We start from the raw sequence: 21,510 nt of genomic DNA, 5'->3' as shown, positions 1-21,510 counted from the left end.
AGCACAATAAAATGAGGTATGTCTGTACACGTGAGCATCAGAACACAGAGTAAACATTTGGCAAAGGTTAGCTATTATTATTGTTGTTTTGTTGGTCATTATAATGACCATGGCTTCCAGGTCAAAATAATTCACTGTCCTAAGAAAACCTGAGGGATTGGTGTCCCTAGCTTTTATCCAATGCCTTGTAAGGAAAGGAAAATCTTTTTCAAGGTTAAACTTGTGAGCATCAATAGGACTTCCCATAATGAATTGAAATAAAATAAATGTTTAGACTAAGTAAAAGCCTAATTACTCATATATTTAACTGAAGTAAAACTATAGTGTTAAAATAGAAATAAATCTCAATCAGGAAAATACTCGAAGATTTTGAACAAAATTATATAATGTCTGGGATTTGCTTCAAAATAATCAATGGATTAAAGTGGAAGAGTGCAGAGCAGTGAGCAAGTGTATGAATGGAATGATATTGGCCAGGGGTCAATAATTATTAAAGATGGCTAATGAGTACATGGGCACTCACTAAGCTATTCTTAGTATACTTCTGTATATGCTTGCAATTTTCCATAATAAAACGTTTTTATAAGAAGAGATAATTTCTAATTGATAGCTGGCTTAGATTCAATTCAGTGCAAAACCAAGGGAACTATAAAAAATTTGATTAAAAATATATGTATATACACACATACACACATGTATACATACATATGTATATATGTGTGACACTATATGTACATATATGTATGTGTATAGATGTAATTTGAGGTATATGTGTGCATATATATATACACACATACATATATTTGTGTATATATATATATATACACATACATATATGTGTGTATATATATATATATATATATATATATATATGCACCTATACCTACGTGTGTGTATTTCAAAAAAAGATTTCCACTGGCTTATAATCCAAGGTCTCTTATATAATACCATGGCAAAACTATTCATGTTATATATTCATCATTACTAATACTATCTTGGTTTATTAGTAAATTTTTACTTCTGTATCTTTCTAGCTATTTAGGTTAGGAACTTATTAGAGGATTGGAGGAAATGTTACAGTTTCTAAACATGGATTCCCACTGATCTCAATTACATAGGAGTAGGCAAATATTCAAACATACTTCACGCCACTGTATGAATAAGTAGAGACGTTTGCCCTTTTGAAGTCTATTTCCCTAAACTGGGTCTCTGATGTAAGAAATTTCTGGGTTATGCAAAGTGAACATTTTCAGGCAGTTAGTGAAATACACCTGGAAAGGGCTGGCCCCACTTGGGTAGGGTAATCTTCCTCGGGAGGGAGCCTGCTAAAGGTCAGTGTCCCAGGCCAGTGGGTCACAAGCTGCCTGCACATTCAGAATCACCTGGGGGAAGCTCTGGAATAATGTAGATTCCCAGGCTCTACCCAAAACTTATGAATCAGGGTATTCAGAAGTGGGATCCATACATCTGTAATCTGAAAGAGTTTCCCTTTTCCTCACTTCTGGTTCTCTGAGTGCTTAGGGTTTCTATTTTTGTCTTTCAAAATGTATGAGTACAGCTGTTCACCAGGGGACAGGGATGCTCAGGCACTGGAGCAGGGACAGACAGGCTGCACGGGCAGCAGACATCTGTGTGAATGCATTCTTAAGGTCAGAAGAGTGAAGGGACGAACAGCCTGAGTTTTGGTTTGGTCATGAGACCTTTGATTAGTCTCTAAAATATTCTGGGTCTCCGTTTCCTTAGCTGTTTCCATGAGGAACTAAGGATTCAGTCTGATTCTCGTGAGGAGACGCTGCTATCACGCACAGACCCCACGAGTTGTTTTGGCGGGAAAGGCAGAAGCTGAGTGTGGCTGCAGAGACCGAGAGTCCCACAGTTGTCAGCCCACCTCCAGTGTGACCATTTGCTTGGCCATGGCTCTCTCCACTGCTTCATACATCTGTGTGTTCTGGATCCCCAAGCCACAAAAGATGACAAAAGCCTCCAGAAACTGTTCGTCATTTCGGTTGAAAGGCTTAACCTTGCCAGTATTCTCCTCCATCTTATTTACAAGTTGGCAAACCCCTATAACAATCCAAGAAATTGAGTAAACATTATTATTAATTATTATACGTTTTATTGGCTTGAACACCCAGCCCCCGCAAAAAAAGATTATCTTATGCTTTTATGAGTGCTTGGAATCTATCTCCAAAGAAGCAAACGGATCCTCACAAATGTAAAAGCTAGAAAAGTAAACCAAGTTAATTTACATGAGAACTTGTTTCACACAGTATGTTGCCTGCGTTCAAAAAAATCCTAGAGTACTATTTTCTTCCAGACGCGGTCACGAATTTTAGATCAGCTGAGTCCCCAAAGACAATTTGTCCTTTGGAAACTAATTGGATTTTTGTACATTTGCCAAGAGAACAATTTTAATGCACATCAGAATTTTGGGTCACACAGATTGCCTTTCCTTACTGAGAAACCAGAAGTTAAAAACTACAGTAATATACAAAACAGAATGTAGAAAACAGGTTAATTCACACAGACCATCTCGAATTTCAAATAAGCACCTCTGTATCCAGGAGAATCATACTTGCAGACAACTTTTGATACTACAAATAAATGCAAATAAAAATGACCATTTAGAAATAAAGGCAGAACTAATCTTTGAAGAAAATCATAACCTCCCAAGTCCTGGCTTCTCTTAGAAAGTCAAACATATAGGGGGACCTGGATGGCTCAGTCAGCTGAGCCTTCAACTTTTGCTCAGGTTATGATCTCAAGGTTCGTGTGTTTGAGCCTCATATCGGGCTCTGGGCCTGGAGCCTGCTATGGATTCTGTGTCTTCCTCTCTCTGCCCTTCCCCCACTCATGTTCTGTCTCTCTGTCCCTCAAAAATAAATAAATGTTTAAAAAATTAAAAAAGAAAAATAAAGTCAAACATGTAGTCAATATAAATGGAAAATTATATCAACATTGTAAGTCTTTACTGAACTACTTCTATGGGATTCTGAACCAGTGGCCTCTCTTTGAGGAGTTCAGTGACCTCCTACCTCTGGGTAAAACAAAGTGTTAAGTCCTTATTTCTTCTGTCTCTAAATATTTAATACCAGAGTTCCAGTGTGTGCCCACCATGGGATACGTACTATGCTAAATGCTTCAGTACACACACAATCTCTGGGCCTTAAAATTTACACTGTAAAGTAGGTAAGACCATCCCCATTTTACAGATGAAAAAACTGAGTCTCAGAAAAGTTAAGTCATTTGCTCAAGGCCACTTAGCTTCTATGCTCACGTCTAAAATTCAAAGCCCGGCTCTGCCTAGTCCCAAAGGGCACTTTTTACCACACTCCTCTGCTCTGTGCTCTTTGACCTCCTTGAGATCACTGCTGGTGGTTCCCTGACTGTATCTTCTTGCTCACAACGTTGCCTGTGCTTTTCCACCCGCCTCCACTGCTCCCCACTGCTTTGCTTCCGATTAGCCAGCTGACACTCACATCTCCTTCACAGTAGCTCCTGGAGGCCTCCCACCTCCCAGGTGAGGCAGGCACTACTCTTTCCTATGCCCTTAATCCATTGCTTGGTGTATCACAGCCGTTTTCATTTCTGTCCCTCTTTCTAGGCTGTACATAGCCTGGCCTTAGAGATTTTATTTTCTCAGATCCACTTCCTCAGTTAGCAAAATGCCTGGCATATAGCAGGAACTCGAAAAATGTTTACTGAGTTAATGAAAGAATGCAGGACTGCAGCTCTCACCCAAACTACTTTCCCATGAAGACTAGAGTGTGTTATCAGTTACTTTTCCCAGAGCACAAAAGGATTTCATAGAGTCCACAATGATCCATGGTTGCACATTAAGTCCTGTTATCGCCATTGATGTGCAATTTATTCTTAGCCCTGCAAATTCACTGTACTCTCATTTTTGCTCGTTCTGGTTTGTTTGTGGGAGTTTTTCTACTTTAGACAGTAAAGACATCCTTATCTGTCTGTATTAGCACTGCAGGGAATACTTCTTTAACACTTATTCCACTATCAAGGAATACTTTAAGTGAAACATAATGAATTTGGACACTGCAAGAAAAATAGCATTATCTTAAAAGAACATGTCCCGTATATGGTACAATGCAAGGGTTTGGTCCTCCAACCTTTGTGAATCCCCAAATTATAAATGTGGAACTGTTTATCTAGGTTCTGGCTGTCTCCCAAATCACATTTTCTTGAGAGTCACATGTCTCCTGCTTTATCCTCACATCACAACGTAACTGCCTTTCAATTTCTACTAAAGTTGTCTCCTGCTTGACTGGCCACTTTCCATAAACAAGATTTCTCTTTTTACCAGTTTATAAGAATTACTGCATGTATGGAAAGGAAAAGACAACAGGAAGGGGTTGAGATGTGGCTATCAGGCAAGCTGCTGGGCTTATGACCTAGCTAAGTAACTCTCCGGGACGTCAGTTCAAATCTATGCCTTAGTCAGAAGTCAATGAATGTGCATTAAGAAGTATTAATTAATTCATCTGGAATTCAAAGGTATAGAAATGAACGTCACATGTACAAACATCAAAAGCTGGCTGTACCAACCACAGCTCAGAGCGGAACAGCTAAAGTGTATTTGTTTTACAAGCCACCACTATAGATAATAATGTGTAGACAGGGCTAAGCTCAGTGCAAGGAAAGGGTAAAGAAAAATTATCCGTTTAGGCATATAATCTAACTCCCCTTTGAAAGCACAATGGACAGTTATATTTTTATAGCATCCTTGATCATCCTGCCGATTCCTTTATACACTTCAGAGAATTTAATTCTATCAAACAAAAATACCCCAGTTAAAAAAAAAAAACAAACTATGAGGAAGAAAGTTTATAACAAACAGGGTCCTTCTTGAGGAGAAAATATAAAGCTTGGACACATTTACAGCTAGGGTTTTCAAAAGTTCATTAATGACTGGAAGACTGGATGAAGAGTACAATAATAAAATTTAAAACTGGTCATCTGAGATGCCACATCTACCAGTAATCTGTATGAAATCAGAATCACTTATATATAAAAACAAAGTACTTAATGCAGAGCCAAAAAGAAAAGAAAACCATTCAGCAAAAATCAATTAATATATACAATCATAACATAAAATATTCAAAAACATTAGGAGAAAACCAAGAAGGAGAACAGTTAGTAAAGTATCAGTTTACTTAATAACATTAGAGTTCACAAAGTACTTGTACTGACATTGTCAGTAGGGACTAGGTGGTTTCTAAAATCACACAATCATATTTCCTTTTCTGTAACTCTAGGAATCAGATGTTGTCACTAACCACAGTTTACTTCCTGGTTTTTTGGCACAGCAGGATGTCAGCTCTTACATCCTGCTTATAGTCTCATGTACTCTCTACCACATAGTGTGGACTCCGAAATTAGCATCCTGTCTTGCTTAATATGTAAGACCTGCCCTTATTACCTATCTTGCAAATATATATTTTTTTGTACTTGTCATTTGTCAATTATCTTAATCAAAAGAGATTTTCTGCTGAAAAGTGTCTTGCTAAATAGTGTCTTGCTTCCCCATTTTAAGATTATATATAAACCTATATTTTCCTGTAGTATTTTTGTAGATTCACTGTATCACATTTAATTTTTTAATTCAACTTAATTTTTTCCCAAATTGCTACTAGATTTTTACAATAGTTGAATAGTTACCCCTTCTCTAATGATTTGAACTGCCACCTTAAACACTAAAGTCATACTTATTTCAACTACTAGGTACTTTTTTCACATTTTAATAATTTAAAAATATATATTTATTTATTTTTGAGAGAGAGAGAGAGAGAGAGAGAGCGAGCACGTGCAAACAGAGGAGGGCCAGAGAGAGGGAGAGAGAGAATCCCAAGCAGGCTCAGCCTGACTTGGGGCTCAATGTCAGGAACCTAGAGTTTGTGACCTGAGCTGAATTCAAGAGTCAGATGCTTAACTGACTGAACCATCCAGGTGCCCCACATTTTAATATTTTTGAAATCAGTTTGCACCCTAATCAATTGCTTGTCATAGTTTAATTGAAATTATTTTTTTTTTCTTTCTTGGAACTATAGAAAACGAAGTCTTTCAACCAATGGTACCTTAGAAACAATGAAATATACTCTACTATATACAATAACACTAATATATACGTAACAGATTGGGGGTGCATTTAGACTTTCTATTGCATTCCATTGATCTTGCCATCTTTTCTGGCACACATAGGATACTTCTAATTATGTTACTTTTACAGCATTATTATTTTTTAATAATTATTTTTGAGGGGCGCCTGGGTGGCGCAGTCGGTTAAGCGTCCGACTTCAGCCAGGTCACGATCTCGCGGTCCGTGAGTTCGAGCCCCGCGTCAGGCTCTGGGCTGATGGCTCGGAGCCTGGAGCCTGTTTCCGATTCTGTGTCTCCCTCTCTCTCTGCCCCTCCCCCGTTCATGTTCTGTCTCTCTCTGTCCCAAAAATAAAAAAAATAAAAATAAAAAAATAAAAACGTTGAAATAATTATTTTTGAGAGAGAGCAAGACAGAGCATGAGTTGGGGAGGGGAGAGGGAGACACAGAACCCGAAGCAGGCTCCAGGCTCTGAGCTGTCAGCACAGAGCCCGATGTGGGGCTCAGACTCATGAACTGTGAGATCATGACCTGAGCCGAAGTCGGAGGCTCAACCGACTGAGCCACCCAAGCACCCCTTGCAACATTATTTTAATTTCTGATAGACCAAATCTTTTTTTTTTATTCTTTGATTCTTTTTATATGATATTCTTTTAGATGAGTTTTATAAATGTTGGTCAGGAATTCCCCTTCCCTCTGAAAAAAAAAAACCCTATGAGGATATGTATTAAAATTGATATAAATCTAATCTGGGGAAAGTTGACATCTTACAAAATAGATTCCTATCATCAGGAAATGTTATGTTAGTTCACTTACTAAAGATTTTTAAGTTATTCAGTAGACTGTTACAGTTTTCCTCATAAAGATGCTACATATTTCTGGCTAAATTTACTCTTTGCTACTATTATTTATGGGTTTTTTTTCCATTATTATTTTTGAACAGATTTGTCTTGGGATATATTAAAGTTATTTCTCTTTAATAATCTGAAAACCAGGTGGGGCGCCTGGGTGGCTCACAGTTAAGCATCCGACTTGGACTCAGGTCATGATCTCACAGTTTGTGACTTCAAGCCCCACACTGGGCTCTGTGCCGACATTTCAGAGCCTGGATCTTGCTTCCAATTCTGTGTCTCCCTCTCTCTCTGCCCCTCTCCCACTCACGCTCTGTCTCTTTCTCTCAAAAATAGAAAAAAGTTTAAAAAAATTTTTTTAAATAATTTTAAAACCAGGAAGTTTCAGAACTCTCTGTAGAGAAATACTTTCAGCTGATTCTCTTAGGTTTTCCACTTCACAATCATATCATCTGGAAGTTGTTTTATTTTGCCTTTTCTTTTTCTGTATCTCACATTGTTTCATCTCCTCCTCTCTGCTTTGGCTAGAATTTCCTCTGGGCAATAGTTGTTATTTTTTATTCATTGTTACTTGTGTTTTTCTCTTATTATCCTCATTATATGTGCTGCAAGTTTGCTTATTATTATTGTTTCCCCATTATCTCTTTTTTTCATTATCCCTTCCCATTTCATGAATTTATTATTTCAATTACTTTTCTCTGCTTTCTATTTATTTCTTTATTGGGGGGCAGCATAGAAGTAAGAAAGAGAGGGTGCTGTTTTTCTAATTTCTTCAACTGAATTCTTAGTTCAAATGACTTTATTATTTCTTAATAATAACAAAATAGTTAAAGCTGTATCTCTCCTCTGAGCATAGCTTTGACCATATACCTTGAGTTTTTATGTTATGTTGATACAACCATCAATTTTCTAAAATGAGGTACTCTCATTTTGGCTTTTGATTTCTCCATCATCACAAAGGAGAATACTTTTCAGTTTCCAAGTGAGAATTTTCCTTCCCACTTGTCCTTTTATTATGCATTTCCAATTCCAATGCATTGTGAGTCATGAGAGTGGTCATCAATTCTGTTTTGGAAATGACCGAGTTTGTGTTATATATGTGTGTATCATTAATATTTGTAAGTTTCTGATGGATATTTGACAGGAATTTGTATTTTTAGGTTATGAAATATAAAAGTAAATCTATATTTACCTATTAAATCCACTTCATTTTTTTATATTAATGCTAATGTTTCCTTATTTTTTCCTGGAGTTTAACTTTCTATGAGATGTGGTGTTCTAAAGACTTCCATTTTGTCCATTTTTCCCTCTATTTTTAGTAGCTTTGGCTTTTATATATCAATGATGCTAGTTTATTAGAAATATTTATGACAATTACACTGTCTTGGTGGATTTTAAGTTTAATAAATTTCGAAGTGACCCTTTATAGTATGTTTTTACCTTAAATTTGACTTTGTCTGATATTATTATTGTCATCTCTATTCAAATTTTTCCCATTTTGTGTAAAATGCATTCTTACAAATGATATATACCTCATATCTTCCAGAAATTCCCTCACTATTTCTAGTCCAGTAAAGGTAATCTTCTGTTTTCTAGTGCTACTATAAAGTTTTTCTTGCTATTTTTGCAATAATTTCTTAGAACTATAATCCTTTGATTTATTTATTTTTATTTTATATATTTTCACTTTTATAATTCTAACTTATACATTCTTAGTTTAATTTTTTCTCATTTTCTTCCAATTATTACTGTCCCTACAGTCTCATTGCCTGGAACTTATTATAACTAAGCATAATTTACAATTCTCTGAGAAAAAAACCAGATAACTTTAAGCATTATAGGCAATGTGTACCATGGATGACACTGCACAGTTTCATTATACTTGCATTGGGAAAATCCTAGCAAATATTTCTATAAGCAAATGAGAAGTTAGTGATATTGCCAAATGGTAACACTTCATATGAAAAATAAAGTGAAGCAGTGTCAAATTTAAACATATAATTTTAGAATAGTTATCTATGCCTTAGAATCAAATTGCAACACAGACATGAGCAGAGGGTTAGGGTAGCCATCAGTTTAGAACACACATTCAGTTAAGAAATACAGTTGACCCTTGAACAGCATGGATTGGAATGGTGAGGTCCACTTATATGTGCATTTTTTTTGATAAATACAGTACAGAACTGTAAATGTATTTTCTCTTTCTTATGATTTTCTTAATACATTTTCTTTTCTCTAGCTTACTTTATTGTAAGAATACAGTATATAAAACCTATAATAAGTAAAATATGTGTTAATCAGCTGTTTTTGTTACTGGGGAGACTTCCGGTCAACAGTAGACTATTAGTAGTTAACTTTGGTGGGATTTAAAAGTCATATATGGATTTTAGACTGCATGGGAGGGGGTGTCAGTCCCCCCTAATTCCCTTGAAGAATCAACTGTACATATTTCCCATACTTCACAATCAAGAATGTGTAATATAACACTACAATTTTTGTTGTATTTTTCATTAACAAAGAGATAAAAATGTAAGTTATTTAAAGTGGAGATGTTCTAAACATTTTTTTTGGGGGGGGGGAATGGGAATGGGATTAATTTCTTCAAAATCTGTCCTGAAATGGGCATGGAAAATAACAGTAAGAATTCCTGGTAAATATGATTTGGGAAAAAGGCATATTTAGCCTAATAAATAGGGGAAATAACTGGTTAAAATAAATGAATATTGAATGAGAAAAATATTTCCTTAATAGCACTGGAAGCAAAACTCTAGAAACACTCTCTATTAGCCAGAGCACTAAGAAAACATTTGATATGAAACAATGCCTCAGGGAATACAACAGGCCTCACACTGGTCTAATGTCTATAATTTCATCTAAATGTCAGTAACGGAAAAATATGAGGGGGAAGGAAGATTACAAAAAACACATGGTCCTGTCTGCCTTTCCGCATAAAACTCTATGGGGATTCTCTATTAGAATTACATAATAGAGGAATCTGGCCTGTGATATGCAAGAAAAATTATCTACAGCCATGACATTTTCCATGCCACATCTGTGGGCACAAAACACAGGCAAGAATTCAAATTTTCTGTTTTGTCACACTTTTAAGCAGCAGGGAGCACTGGAAATGTTCCTTCTCTTTCTTGGAATCAACTTGAGCCCCCACCAAAACCCCCATTTTTTTCTTTCTGTTTATTAATAGGGAATTTTTCCTCTCCAAAGATAACATTTGCTTGCTTTTGGCTCTGTTATCAAGTAGGGTGACACAAAATGTATGCCAAGTCTGATCACTTCAACTGGTATTTTTGATTTTTTTTTTTTTTTGCTCACTTGAAGGAAACGTGACAGGATCACAGAATGTGAACAGATCTGAAAGGTTCAACTCGGCAGAGGTGAATAATGTGCTCATGTTTTAAATGGTTACAGGAAGAGTGGAGCCAAATGGATGCTGAGTCCCCTCCCCACCTGGGGCTGTTTGCACTTCACTGAACCAGCTCACATTTGTGTCAAGTGATGACAAAGCCTGATGGAGAACTTCCTCCAGCTACTCCCCATTCCCAATTATTATTCCAAAGAGATGCTGCTGAGGAAAAGCAAAGATCTGACCTGATGTAGCAAGTTGCCACTCAGTCCTCATTATGAAAACTTGCTAGTAAATAATGCATCCCTTCTGGAATTTCACTTCACATTTGCAAAGGTCAGAGGCAGCTTATATCAAAAAGCATTCTTTTAAAAAAGCGTAATATTTACAATGTAGTTTTCACCTTGCGCTCCCGACCAAATAAAATTTTTATAACATTTACTTGGTATCATATTGTAAGGCACCCTTGTCAGTTTCCTTATTGCTTATGTCAGCAAACTAATGGATGATAATCTTGAAAAGAAAATTCCCATACTATGTATTCAGCAGCCTCTACTTTTCTCTCTGAGATCTGTGAAGAGTGCAGGTGACCAAGCAGCTCGGCTGGGAGTCCCCAGGCTGGTTTCTAGAGACTTTACTAGGCAATTCACACCACAGTCAGGATATGACTCCTGGCCTTGTAGCCTTAGAAACTAGATTACCATGACTGAGGACAGAGCCATTTCTCTGGGGGTAGAGGCACTGTAACTAAGTTCACAAGACTGATATCTAACAGCAGAATATTCACGTACAGCAAGAAACAGATCTGTCCCAGGGAATAGGAGTATGTGCACCTGCAACTCCAGTCCATTGCCTCAAGTCCAATTCACTGATTTATAACTTGAAACAGCTGTCAAAGCCATCCATATATTTTCGAGTATATGAATAATGCATTCTCCTCCTATGAGTTAAGCTACCTTGGGAAAAAAATAATCAGAACAAGGGAAGTCTGATTGGTGGGATGCTTCATAGTATCCCCTGGTGTATCTGTCTCGCAAGAAGGATGTGCACCAGCAAAGGCACTGGAATCACTGATGGCTACAACCTGCTACATCCACTGCCCCCTAAGTGATGGCCTCGCCACTTGGTCAGAATACTCTACCCAGACTGACACAACTTACTACATCCATCTGCACTTGAGGGACAAAAATTCCCTGACTGCTGGACAGAATCTGGATAGGTATTTGTCTTTTTTTTTTCTATTTTCATTAATAATACCTCTCCTCCCCCATCTTTCTGATACCCTCTTTCAATAAAATTATAGTTAAGTCTTACAACCTAGAAACTATTCAGACTTTTACTTTAAGGTAAATTGACATTTCTAAGCCTTACTTCATTAGGCTTTTGATTTAAAAGGTTAGCCTTTAGAAAGCCTTCATATTTCCTTTATTTCCAAGTTCTTGGGACAATGTTAACAGTTCAGACTATTTTCACGTGTCAGTCATGCACGGCTGACATAGAAAACCTCATATTTTCCGTACTACTCTTAATATAACTTGTAATGCCAAGAAATAAAAGTGTCAATAATAGGAAACATCATTCCATTTTGTTCTGAGGATGCATTCTTCCAGCATTCCTGAAGTAGACATTTTTCTATAATCTTAGAACGTAAGCTCCCTGAGGGCAGGGATTTCCACATTGCTTGCTGATTTATTCCAGATCACTAGAACAGCAGAGTGCTCAATAAATATTTTTGAACACATGAATACCTTCTAAACTCTAAACCACATATTTAACAGAAAATCAGAGCCATGAAGTGATAGCTAAAACAATACACATTATTGACCTAATGTTTCTCAGTCTACAAACTTTCAACACATCATTTTTCAACAAATATTCTGTTGAAATAGCATTATAATAATTACAAAAATATGTTACAGTTAAGATATTTAACAATGTCTATCAACATTTATCAATGTAAAATTATTTCAAACGTCTTTCATTATTCCAATTTTTATCTTTTTTCACACATTTTATTTCTTAAATTTACACTTGAAGGAAAAAAGCTTCTGGAAATACATTTTTTTCTTTAATAAGTCCAGAGTATGGGTTAGTAAAAGGCTTTACCTATCACTTTATTCTTCTTTCCATTTTTTATAGGTGTACAAAGCAAACTTCTAATGAACTGTTGACTTACGCTTCCTGTGTTTTCATTCTAAACAAAAACAAAAATAAAACAAAACAGGTACAAATTATGAAGAGACTGATTTGCCCATTAGGTGTTATGTAAACTATACTGGACATCTGAAACCACTAATATATTCATCTTTTATTAGCTTGAGATAACATCAGAGTGCAGAAAATGTACAAATAACAATGAAGTTCACATAAATGCAATATAAACCAATTAGTCTTTACATTATTAAAAGTAATAAATATCCTATATTTCTTTTTTTTTCATTGTAAACTTTCCAAGCAACTTATGGTAATATTAAGCAAATATTTATGCAGTTATTTACTATACTGGTGTAGCAGATGTCTCAATAACTTAACAAGATGGGCAGAATCCAAAAAGCACTACACTATCTGGGATACCAATGCTACAAACTTGTGTTTCTTTAGGACTGCCACTGTTTCTATTGCCCATATTGGGTCTTCTAGATTTGCAAATAACAAAATCAAGGCAGCTGCCTCAAAGTGCAATGCTTTTCCAGAGACAGAAAACATGACAATTCAAAGTTTTCAGTGTCTGAGATACTACTGATCTTTGTAGCTTTGCTGTCAAAGAAAATATACTCATTTCTCCATAGAGCTGCTCACTGCAGTAGATTAGCAGCTATATAAGTTTGAGCCAAATGGAACTTAATTTTTTAGGATAAACTCAAGAACTATAGCAACACTATCTAAGGAATGTCACTGACATTAAGTAGGTAATAAATTGCCTAAAAATTAGTTGATAGTTCATTATTACACATTAAAAAACTGATCCAAGTAGAGGGAAAAATATGTGAGTACAGCTAACCATCCCTTAAGAGATGTTATGAACTATTTTATTTTCCTTCAGCAGATCACTCTGAAAGAGCCAGTTCTAAGACCTTCAGCTGAAGAGTCCTTGTAAGTGTGAATCTGATGGGAAAACAGTGTTCGAGCTCCAAGTTTAAAACTGGTTTACTTACTGTCCAGGGAAATCTTTTGTCTTTACTGACATCTGGGATATTAAGTGGTTCCATAGTATTTTTTACATACTGAGCATACATGTAATTGATTCTGTTTGCATCACGCTCCCTGTGGAAATAACAGATATGAGTTCTTTCCGTGAAGTGAAAAAACATGGGTAAAACAGAGTTAAATAAATGATAAGAGATATACACTAGTCTTAAATTATAGGGTAAAGTGTATGTCTTAATTGGAAATGCACTTTAAAAGTGATGATTCACAACTTTGGTAGTTATTACAATTTAAATGTTTTGAAAAGACAAAGACCCATAATTATTCAGATTTCTAAAACAAGTTTTAAAATGTCATAAGTAGTGCTATTACCACCGTTAAATGGGCAGGTTGATTTTTGTGCCATTTATGTAAAATCCATACAAATTTTCTTCCATGTCTTATTTTTTCATCAGCTTATAGAATGACTGAGGTCCAGTCCCTGTCTGTTTTACTTCCTCAGTTATTTGCTTTATCCACCCCCATAATCGTTCACACATTTCAAACCAAGGGGAAAATCAAACATGCCTGAAAGAATTTTATTAAGTTTTTCTCTCTTCCTTTTTTTCTGCTTTGAGATATTTTATGATACTTTTTTAAATTAAAAATTTATCTTCTTCAAAAAATTTTCTGAAAGTATAGTTGACACACAATGTTAACATTCCTTTCAGGTGTACAACACGGGATTCAGCAATTCTTTTTTTTTTTTTAATTTTTTTCAAATATTTACTTACTTTTGAGAGAGAGACAGAGTGCAAGCAAGGGAGAGGCAGAGAGAGAGAGAGACACACACACACACACACAGAATCCAAATGAGGCCCCAGGCTCTGAGATGTCATTACAGAACCCAATGTGGGGCTCGAGCTCATGAACTGAAAGATCATGACCTGTGCCGAAGTTGGATGCTCAACTGACTGAGCCACCCAGGTGCCCCAGGATTCAGCAATTCTGTATGTTATGCTGTGTACCACAAGTGTAGCTCCCATCCGTTACCACACAGGTGGTTTTACAATACCATGGACCATATTCCCTAGGCTGTGCCCTTCATCCCCATGACTTACTCATTCCATAACTGGAAGCCTGTACTTCCTACCCCTTCACCTCTTTTGCCCATCCCCCTGCATCCCTTCTTTCCCCTCTCTTTCACTCTAGGTTAGACTTGTGTGGAGGTCCACAGCTCTCCTAGCTCTGTCCCCTTTTAGCCTCACGGGGAGTTTCCCCTAATAAATTTCCTGCACATTTAATCTAGTCTTGGCATTTGCTTTTTGGAGAACTTGGGCTAACTGTGACATCCACTGCTTTTTGCACAGTGAGTATCAATGGATGTATATGAATAAATTATTGAGAAGACAGGAACATGGAGCTTGGACACAGTGAGAAATGTATGTGCTTTAGAACTAAATGGGAATCACAGGCTATACAAGTCAAAGACAGAAAACTCCATCACAGAGACATGGAAACAACAGCTAACACTGACTTGGTACTTAACGCGTGCCAAAAATTTTCTGAAGCATTTGTGTATATTATCTCATCTAGTCCTGACTATAATCCCGCTATCAGTATCCCCATTTTGCAGATGAAGAAACTGAGGCTTTGAGGGGTTAAATCATTTACAAAAAGCCCTACAGCTAGTAAAAGATGGAACTTAAATTTCAATCCGTCTGACTTCAGAGTGTATGCTCTTCATCTACTTAGTATCCACAGGTTTTTAAATTGTAAAAACCTTTTTACTACTTTTTATAGTGTTACTGTATTTACTATAATTCTGTTTTCTAATACAAAAATCAATAACAAGTATTAACTAGTATATATATTCCAAGAAAGTGAGCTTATAGAATTAATTCTATCCATTTTTCATTTTATGATAAAAATGTGCATTTATAAATTAACATCAAGTTAACTAACAATGAAACTATAGCACTAAAATACCATTTTTTCCCTTCTAATTGGATGGCTCTTATGAAACGAAGCACAGAAACTCCAAAACCTCCCACCACCTGGAGACGAGCTTCCCTTCCAAAATTCTTAGGCAACCCAACTCACAACAGCTTTACTGTGCTTTATCTCACTGATGATGTGATTCTAATAATTATGTATAATGTTAACCCTGGATATTTATTTTCATTTTACACTTAACATTTCAAAACTGTCTTCAATGTGTTATTCTAATTTATAAAAGATAATTAGTAGGTTGGTTGGACAAATACTAAGTCATGCTTTTCAACTGAAATGAACGCCTAAAAGAACGATTTGCTTACAGCTGACATCATAAAATTGCCTAGCATTTCATCTCATGGGAGAGAGTTTGGATTGGCAAAGTGTTTAAGACTGAGAATTGGAGAGTCCTGCATTCTATCAATAAACAACTTTAGAAACATAATGAAGAGTCTGCTGGTGAAGTGTCAATATTGGTTTAGTCCTTTTTCAAAATGCTGAGGTCACTACACATCATTTTTAATTCAGAGGTTTGGCAAAATTAGGCCTAATATCTAATTTTTATAAAAATAAAGACGAGTTATATCACCAAAAGGCCTTTTACTGTATCATTAATTAAAGGCTAACTTTATTTTTTTGAGAGAGACAGATTGCATGGAAGCGGGAAAGGGCAAAGGGAGAGGGAGAGAAAGAATGTCAGGCTCCACACCCAGCATGGAGACCAACGTGGGGCTCGATCTCACAACAGCAAAATCCTGACCTGAGCTGAAATCGAGAGTCTGACACCTAACCGACTGAGCCACCCAGGCACCGCTAAAAGACTAACTTTAAGTGTTTAGCTGACATAAGGCATCAGTGAATACTTTCAAATGCTATACAATTAGTTAATGAATCAGTTAAAATGATCCATGAAATTACTCTCTTTTAAGGTAATCACACTGACCTATTTATTTATCCTTTATAGAAATATCTTTATACTATTTTGGAATGATGACAAAAATAAATGGAAAAATGCCTTCCATTTTGCCTACAGAGAGGGAACACACCATTCAAAATAAATCAAATAAATAAGACTACACTTTTTTAAAATGCATATTTACCAGTAGAGGTCACTATCATACCAAATCACTGGGGTTGTTGAGCTTTCATTAGAAATTAGAGGACCAGGCTGAATTTGTAATAAAAATCAAAATGCCAATACATAAAATGTGATTATACAGACATATGCTGCTGTACATATATTCAAAGGTAAATGTATATAACTCATCATTTTATGCTTTTTTATTTTACTCTTTTTTTTTATTCAAGTATAATTAACATAGAGTGTTATATTAGTTTCAGATGTACAATACAGTGATTCAAAAATTCTATATGCTTCTCAGTGCTCATCAAGATAAGTGAACTCTTTTTAATTTTTTTTTTAAACGTTTATTTATTTTTGAGACAGAGAGAGACAGAGCATGAATGGGGGAGGGTCAGAGAGAGGGAGACACAGAATCTGAAACAGGCTCCAGGCTCTGAGCTGTCAGCACAGAGCCTGACAGGGGGCTCGAACTCACAGACCGCGAGATCATGACCCGAGCCGAAGTCGGCCACTCAACCGACTGAGCCACCCAGGTGCCCCATGAACTCTTTTAAAAAAAAAAAAAAAAAACAAAACTTTTATTTTGAGAGAGAGAGGGATAGAGAGAATCCCAAGCAGGCCCTGCACTGTCAGCACAGAGCCCAATGCGGGCTCGCACTCACCAGCTGTGAGATCAAGACCTGAGCCAAAATCAAGAGTTGGACACTTAACTGACTCAGCAACCCACACGCCCCAAGATAAATGAACTCTTAATCCCCTTTATCTATTTCACCCACCTCCCCTCTGGCAACCACCAGTTTGTTTTCTGTATTAAAAAGTCTATTTTCTGGTTTGTCTCTTTGTTTTTTAAATTCCACATATGGTCATTGTATCATTTATGTCATTTTCATATCATTTATATCATATCATTTCATCATTTTATAGTGTTAATATAAAGTATCATACCTATGGATATATGTAAATACATTAAATGTATGTCTATATTTGCATATATAGCAATTCATTATGCAATCTGAAAAGTAAAAGAATCAAATATTTACATGTGTTTTATGTAGAAGCTTTCTAAAGCATTCTTTATAAAAAGCAGCAAAGAGGCACCTGGGTGGCTCAGTCAGTTGGTTAAGTGTCCAACTTCAGCTCAGGTCATGATCTCGCAGTTCGTGAGTTTGAGCCCCACGTCGGGCTCTGTACTGAAGGCTTGGAGCCCGGGGCCTGCTTCAGATTCTGTGTGTGTCTCTCTCTCTGTCCCTCCCCTACTTGTGCTCTGTCTCTCTCTCTCTTTCTCTCTCAAAAATAAACATTAAAAAAATTTTTTTAAAGCAACAAAAATGTCATAGCATCATAAAACCAAAATTATGTTAATGCTCTTCCTAAGAATAAGAAACTTCATAACTGATCCAGGCAGTAGATACCAGCACTTATTAAAAGGGAAACACACAATACTCACCAAGACATGGGCTTATTATCACACATTCAGAAAGGACCCAAAAGTTACTAGAACAATGTCAAATATGCCAGAAAATATAATGGAGCACAGAGGGGCTTAGGAAAAGAATACACATGGTAATAGGATATAAACTTGTCATGACCAGCAATGCCAAGAGGGAAGTGAAGGTCAGTTTTATCTTTGTGAACCAAAAACTCCAGGTAGCTGAAAAATCTCAGGTAGAGAGAGATACCATGGTTTATCTACTTTGACTACGCACTCCAGGCCCAAGTTAGCAATAAACGTTTAAGTCAGTTGTACCTTCTGAATCAGATGAATTCCCCAACTGCCCCCAAGTTACATCTGACCCTTTGCGAATTCCTCAAATTATTTTAATGAGAGAAAAGGTCTTTCATTGTATCACACTGTTAAAAGTAATAGTCTAGAACTAATCAGTTTTGATATACATATAATCACTTAACCAACTAAACTTTAAGTCACCATGGTCAAAGGTGTCTCCATCTTGATGAGGGAAGACATAAGAGGATAGGAAACCTGGAGAGCACGAGGGGCAGAAGAGAATGAAAGACAGGTCTTCAGACCTACCAGGGGTCAGTCATAACAGGGGTTGAACAGAACCAGGCTGTGCACTGAAGTACTCTGTTCTTGAAGACAGCTGTAAACTCAGGCAATTCTGCTTTACATGATCTACAGAGATCTTCCGTTTCCAATTTTTTTATTGCATTTATTACAAAAAACGTTTTTATTATAAACATTTTCTTCCAATTTTAATGAATTTTTTGAAAAATACAAAAAAGTTGAAAATAAAATGAATATCCTACTCTGGATTCCACAATTCATAATGTTTGCCACATTTGTTTTATCTATGTATGTATGTGTGAATATATTTACTTGTTTAAATGTATTAAATTTAGATATAGTTACTTATTTATCTTTGGTTGAACCATTTTAAAGGAAGGTACAGACATTCTAATACCTCATCCTTAAATACACCAGGATAAATCTTACAAAAATAAAAAGTTTCCTGCTAACCCCAATATCTTCCTAATTCCAAAGAAAAGTAACGATTATTCCCCCCATCAACATCTACAATCCAATCCACATTCAGATTTCCAATTTTTCTCAAAAACTTTCTTTTGATAGTTGTTTTAATCAAAATAACCAAAATTCATGCATTGCATTTGGCTATCACGTCCAAGATAGTACTTCCCTCCATTCTGTTCAATGACACTGACTTTTTGAAGAGACCAGGCCAGTTATCTCACAGAATGTTCTATAGTTTAGGTTTGCACAGAGGTTATCTTCAAAGGACTCATGGTCACTGAAGCTAATAGCACTTTTACTAATAACAATTTTACTTTTACTAATAGCAATACCATTCACTACATGAAATAATCTCTAATAGGTTAACTGTAGTAAAAAATATCAAATATCAAATAGTAAAGTTTTAGTATCATATAGTAAAGTTAGGACAATGTTCTATTTCCATGATCATATGAAGCTTTTATATATAACACCAACAATTAGGGATAAAATAACATTGAGAAATTTGAGATAAGTTATTTAAGGGGGTGAAATAATTTGAAACAAATGAACAATGAAAATAACACTATACCTAAGAATTCCAGTCACTTTACCCTGCAGACTTGTATTCCTCAGAATAGCCTATCACTTAAGCAAAAAACACCAGTTTTTTACTAAGGATGGAAAAGGGAATCTGAGAAAGAACATTTGGTAGTTTATTCTAAGTCCTTATCAAAATTCTTCAAAAAGCACAAATAAAATTGGGGCAATGATATCTCTAACCTCAATCTTATAAATATTTTCTATTATCCAACTGATAATTAACCACAACAAAAAATTAATACAAATTTTTAAATTACAGAAAATATGACAAACACATGAGCTGCAATAGAGATCTGGTTTGATTCTAGCCTTTGGGTATATGTATTGGTGTGACAGAGATCATAGGCTTCCTTCTGTTACTAGTTAAATCCCTGTGGCTGGTTACAAATCACAGCACACTTGAAGAGAAGTTTGTTCAGAAGCCTATAAAATTTCCAGTGAGTGTCCAATATTCAATGAAAAATATAACTGCAATATAAACTTGTGGGCCTTAAATGAGTCAGTCCACAAAAATATTGTACATAGGTCTATACTAATTTTGACACCATTCACTATATCGGGAATTCTCCTATAGGTCAACTGTAGGGGGAAAAAAACACTGGAACTTTGTCATCAAAGCGTATTTTCAGGAATAAAATTATTGGTTGGTGGGGTGGGGGAAAGCATCCCACAGCTTCTATGTCTTAAACAGGTCACAAAATAACTATTTAGCCAGTATTATATATACAGTTAGCCCTTAAACGATGGGGGGTTAGGAGTGCCAATACTCCACATAATAAAAACTTCACATATAACTTTGGACTCCCCCAAAACTTAATAACTACTCTTGACCAGAAGCCTCACTCGTAACATATACAATTGATTAATGAACTTTTGTATGAACACACATTTTGTATGTTATATGTATTATATACTGTATTCCTTTTTATGTTTATTTATTTCTCTTGAATGTGAGCATGAGTGGGAGAAGGGCAGGGAGAGAGGGAGGGAGAGAGAGATCCCAAGCAGGCTCCACACTCAGTGTAGAGCCTGATGCAGGGCTCAATCCCACAACCCTGGAATCGTGACCTGAGCCAAAATCAAGAGTGGGGTGCTCAACCAACTAAGCCACCCAGGCACCCCTTTATACCGTATTCTTACAATAAAATAAGCTAGAGAAAAGAAAATGTTACTAAGGAAATCATAAGGAAGAGAAAATACATTTATAGTAGTGTACTGTATTTATTGAAAAAAGTCCATGTATAAGTGGACCCACACAGTTCCAATCATGTTGTTCAAGGGCCAGCTGGACTTTTGATAAAGACAGAGGAGAAGTTACCTTACCTTGTTAAAGTATCTGATGATTTTTCTAATTCTTCACACTCCATGTGAAACACACTAGAAAAAGAATCCTGAAAACAGAGGATAACATGGACTGAGAAATAAGTTTGACAATGTAATGAAATCTATCTAAATACACACATGTAAGTGTGTGCAACTGAGGAAAGATGACAATACTTGTGATATTTTTCAAGTTAGACTAAACTGACACAAGTACTCCGTTCCTGACAGCCTCAAGTTGCCTTCCCATGTTCTTACCAGCTTCTGATATTCACTTGCAAAACACTCATTTGCGTACTACTTGTTTTTTGTTTTTCTACCAGGTGTTAATGAATATGGTAGCTTCAAATTTTCTCCATAGTTATTCAAAATCCACGTTTTGGCTTTTATGCATATATTGATTGCTGTTGATAGATCTTTTTAAAAGACATATTTTATGAGATCATTAAAATAATTGTGAAGATTAGCAACACAGAGAAATACTTTGGAAGTTACATTAAAAAACAGAATACATATTCATACCCATGCTACATTTGCAACTGAATAAAGAATTGGAGGGAAACACACAAATAAAACAATGATATTAGT

At 35.9% G+C, this 21,510-nt stretch overlaps 1 protein-coding gene across 5 annotated transcripts in view; it reads right to left on the bottom strand.

The window, feature by feature from the left end:
• PDE5A (phosphodiesterase 5A) overlaps window positions 1–21,510 on the bottom strand; it is a 142,110-nt gene that overhangs the window by 57,515 nt on the left and 63,085 nt on the right. For all 5 annotated transcript variants that reach the window (XM_030313153.1, XM_030313157.1, XM_030313156.1 and 2 more), the window contains exons 7-10: window positions 20,926–20,993; window positions 13,480–13,588; window positions 12,431–12,518; window positions 1,889–2,064 (exon numbers count right to left, since the gene is read on the bottom strand). In XM_030313153.1, coding sequence (XP_030169013.1) covers window positions 1,889–2,064; window positions 12,431–12,518; window positions 13,480–13,588; window positions 20,926–20,993 — 441 coding nt within the window. The remainder of the gene's footprint in view (window positions 1–1,888; window positions 2,065–12,430; window positions 12,519–13,479; window positions 13,589–20,925; window positions 20,994–21,510) is intronic.

This window comes from Lynx canadensis, chromosome B1 (genome assembly GCF_007474595.2).
Source record: "Lynx canadensis isolate LIC74 chromosome B1, mLynCan4.pri.v2, whole genome shotgun sequence".
NCBI lineage: Eukaryota > Metazoa > Chordata > Mammalia > Carnivora > Felidae > Lynx > Lynx canadensis.
The sequence above is the reverse complement of the archived record's forward strand: the minus strand, read 5'-3'. Positions and strand labels throughout refer to the sequence as shown.